This window comes from Mus caroli, chromosome 6, assembly GCF_900094665.2.
Source record: "Mus caroli chromosome 6, CAROLI_EIJ_v1.1, whole genome shotgun sequence".
Lineage (NCBI taxonomy): Eukaryota > Metazoa > Chordata > Mammalia > Rodentia > Muridae > Mus > Mus caroli.
Window position 1 is genome coordinate 35,312,723 of NC_034575.1, and position 3,866 is coordinate 35,316,588.

The window sequence follows — 3,866 nt, forward strand, 5'->3', positions numbered from 1 at the left end:
TGCAGCTGGGACTCTCAGCTCCTCGGCTTCACCTTCAACGACATGTTCATCCGCATCTCCACCCGCCTGCCCTCCACATACATCTATGGCTTTGGGGAAACTGAGCACATAACCTTCAAGATAGACATGAACTGGAACACATGGGGCATGTTTTCCAGGGATGAGCCCCCGGGGGTAAGGGCAGAGTGTCTGTGGTCCATGTTCTGTCCCCTTCATCCACTCTGTGTGTCTTGTGCTTCTCTTTACAGATGTCTATTGATTGTTTCCTTCTACTTTTAGGCAAATGGACATATTTTTCTTCCTTTGTTCTTAACAGAAGAAGCTGATTCAACTTAGAAATCAAATTTCGGTAGAGTTTCTTTATCATGCACACAGTCCCATAACATCTTCTTTTTTCCATTATGACTCTCAGTACAAGAAGAATTCCTATGGTGTCCACCCTTACTACATGGGTCTGGAGGAGGATGGCAATGCCCATGGAGTCCTCCTGATGAACAGCAATGCCATGGGTAGGATGACACCTGTGTCCTCTTATTGTGTGACAATCATTTCTCAGTTTCTTAAGAATGTATCTGACTTAGCTGTCTAAAGACCAAATTAGTCTTTCTGGTATCAGTTTTTCTTCTTATAGACCTTCTATATAATTTTAAATATATTTAATTTGTATGTAATTCGCTGAACTTTTAATTTGCAATGCTGTTGTAGTACATATTTAATATTAATCAGAGGTTTCTACCACAGATTAGATCCTTCAGGTCCCAGATAAAAGACAAAAACCTTTTATATCTATAACTCCCTATATTTATTATATTTATATTAATATGTTTATATATCCTATATATAAATATAAGCTTATATTTATGATTCTTAAATAAACACTAAAACTGCTCAAATATCAACCCTTTATGGTTATTTTGTCTACTTTCCTGCCAATAACTCTGAGATATGACTTCCCAGATATAACCCTGGGGCACTTTTACACTGACTGGCCAGCCCTCATGGCCAGTTCTCATGATCTCTATCCTTTTGTGGTCTCTGCCTCAGACCCCAAGCCTGGGAACTGAAATAATGCCTACCACTCTTCTGTCCAGCAATAGGCTGTAGGTATCTTTATTCAACCAACAGTTTTAAACCAAGGAGCAAGGTTATATTGCATATGTTTATAGTACATGTGAGGATTTTCTCATCCTATGGGGAAACCAGACCTTGGGGCCAGTGTCTAGCATTACAATACATAGCAAAAGACTAAACCTCAATGAAATGCAGCTAGTGAAAACTTTCATTTAACTTCTTTAAATACAGTATTGAACTACTTAGGAATATCTGCAGACCATATGTCACGATAGAAGGGAGAGAAGGTGGTGATGCCAGGGTCAATGCTCAAAACATAAAGGATTTCAGCATGATGTCATTTTCTTGTGTTTTCAGATGTGACGTTCCAGCCTATGCCTGCTTTGACATACCGAACCACAGGGGGCATTTTGGATTTCTATGTGTTCTTGGGCCCGACTCCAGAGATTGTTACTCAGCAATACACAGAGGTAGGAAGAAATTTATTTATGAAATGTGTGTGTGTATACATATACTTATAATGTGTTCCAACCCTACTATACAGGATTGCCATATAATATGACTATCATATTATACCTAAGTTAATTATTCTTTCTCAGAGGAAGATATGATATGGAATAAGGTAAGCAGATATATTTCTATAAATATTAAAATTATGCTTTCTCCATTTACTGCAGAGTAACAGAATATTTGTGGTAACTAGTTGTGGGCATAGTATGGAGCTATGGTAGTATGATGGAACCATGGTGTGGTAGAGCTATGGTAGTGGTGACGTCAATGAGGGATGGTGGTATTGAAGGTAGTGGTAATATTATTGGTGAAGGTGATTGGGAGGATGGTGACTGTTATGGTGATAATGGTTGGGATGTAAATAGGACATGTGGTAATGAAAGTGGTTGTAGCAGAGTGGATATTGGGTGGAGTGTATTAATCAGGTGCATGTTAGTGATGGCAGTGCTTGATGTGATGATAGTTTTGGTAGTAATGGTGTTGGTGATGATGATTATGTCTGTGATAGCAATGGGAGTTATTACATCAAAGATTACATCATGACACTGGCATGATGGTTACAGTGTGATGATAAAGATGATGACTGTATTGGCAACAGTGGTGTGAGTCATGGCCATCGGGAATAATAAGATTGTTAGTTACAACATCAACAAGCACGTGTGAAATGTCTACTGAATATATTTTTAATGCACATGGAAGTGTGTCATGCATGCTGTTACTTAGTCAAAATACATCCTATTATTAGCTATTATTTACAGGTAAAGGAACAAGCATAGAAATGTCACATACCTATCCAAGTCACACAATAAGCAAGACGTAGAGTCTACATTCTAAGTTAGCTATTTTCCTCTGTGTTATGTCTTTAATGTCTAAATTATATGTATGTGTATATATATATATATATTATAATATATAAAACTAACATGATCAAAATCAGGGTTTTCACAATTTCTTAAAAGTATCCTCTGAGAAGTTTTTTGTAGTGTGTCCAGACTGTTCTGAACTGCCCCCATCCCAATACTTTCTGGATTTGAATTTGCTGTCTAAATTTGGGTAAAATATTCTGACTTCATATCCAACTTTCATCCATATTCTTCTCTAAAGTTCTAACATTCTGTCTGTTTTCTAGTTGATTGGTCGGCCTGTGATGGTACCTTACTGGTCCCTGGGATTCCAGCTGTGTCGCTATGGATATGAGAATGATTCTGAAATCGCCAGCTTGTATGATGAGATGGTGGCTAAGCAGATCCCCTATGTACGTCCAGGTTATGCTGTCGTGGTGTGCTGGCTCTGCAACCTCAGAGCTAAGCAAATCTGTGTGGAGCCTGTTCCAACTATAGTGTGTTCTTGCTCTTGGGGATCTTAGCATTGGTGATTCAGACTAAGACTGAGGAACTAGTGTTGGCTCAAGGAATTTAGTCAGGAGGTTCTTTTCATAAGAATAAAAGATCTCTTCAATAGTATGAAGAAATTTTTCTTATGCTTAACTAGGAAAAACATGAACCGAAGTAGAAAAAAATAAACCCAAATTAGTCAGAGCATTGTAAAGAGTTGTTATGGCTCCAACCTTCCCAGACTCAGAACAAATGCAGAGTCTTGGGCTTTATTTCCATGGAAATAGGTGCGGAACCAACCTCCCTCATTTGAGGGCAAGAGGCTTCCAATAGGCTTGATCTAGGGGATTCTTCTTCATATTTAATCTATTTTGTCTCTCTCTATATTTCCTGTTTTTCATCTTATTGTCATTAATGCAAAGTAGGTAGGTAATTAAATATATCATCTGAATGAGAAAAGTGTGATTGCCCTCAGTATTGCTTTTCTAAAGTTCTTGTATGGTTTTGCTTTGTGTTGCATTGACTTAAGGCAGACTTACTGTCCATATCTCATGAGCACATAGTTGCAGTTCCTATGATAAAGAGCCACTGATTCCAGGGGCAGCCTGCTGAAGGAAGTCACCATAACCATGCCCTACATCATCAGCTTTCCAAGCACATGATTTGATAGTGCTTTTATTTATATTTACAGCAGTCTTTCCAGACAGGATTTATCATTCATCTTACTCTGTTTTCATGTTAGATTAAATGTTATTTTGGGTGTTGTGTAAAGTCATGTGAGAAAATGAAAATGAAAAATATCCCAGAAACCAAACCCATAATATGACGTCACTAGATTGGTAGAGAGACATTCTCTTCTGGTGTCTGGACTGTCTCTAACATCAGTCACTGTTCTCTGTGTCATCCCAGGATGTGCAGTACTCAGACATTGACTACATGGAGAGGCAGCTG

At 38.3% G+C, this 3,866-nt stretch overlaps 1 protein-coding gene across 6 annotated transcripts in view; it reads left to right on the top strand.

Moving 5' to 3' along the window:
- Mgam (maltase-glucoamylase) overlaps positions 1-3,866 on the top strand; it is a 125,163-nt gene that overhangs the window by 74,631 nt on the left and 46,666 nt on the right. For all 6 annotated transcript variants that reach the window (XR_003836916.1, XM_029478336.1, XM_029478335.1 and 3 more), the window contains 4 exons: positions 6-174; positions 413-509; positions 1,429-1,541; positions 2,711-2,836. Coding sequence is in view for 5 of the 6 variants with exons in the window: in XM_029478336.1 (XP_029334196.1) it covers positions 6-174; positions 413-509; positions 1,429-1,541; positions 2,711-2,836 (505 nt within the window). In the remaining variant the exon portion in view is untranslated. The remainder of the gene's footprint in view (positions 1-5; positions 175-412; positions 510-1,428; positions 1,542-2,710; positions 2,837-3,866) is intronic.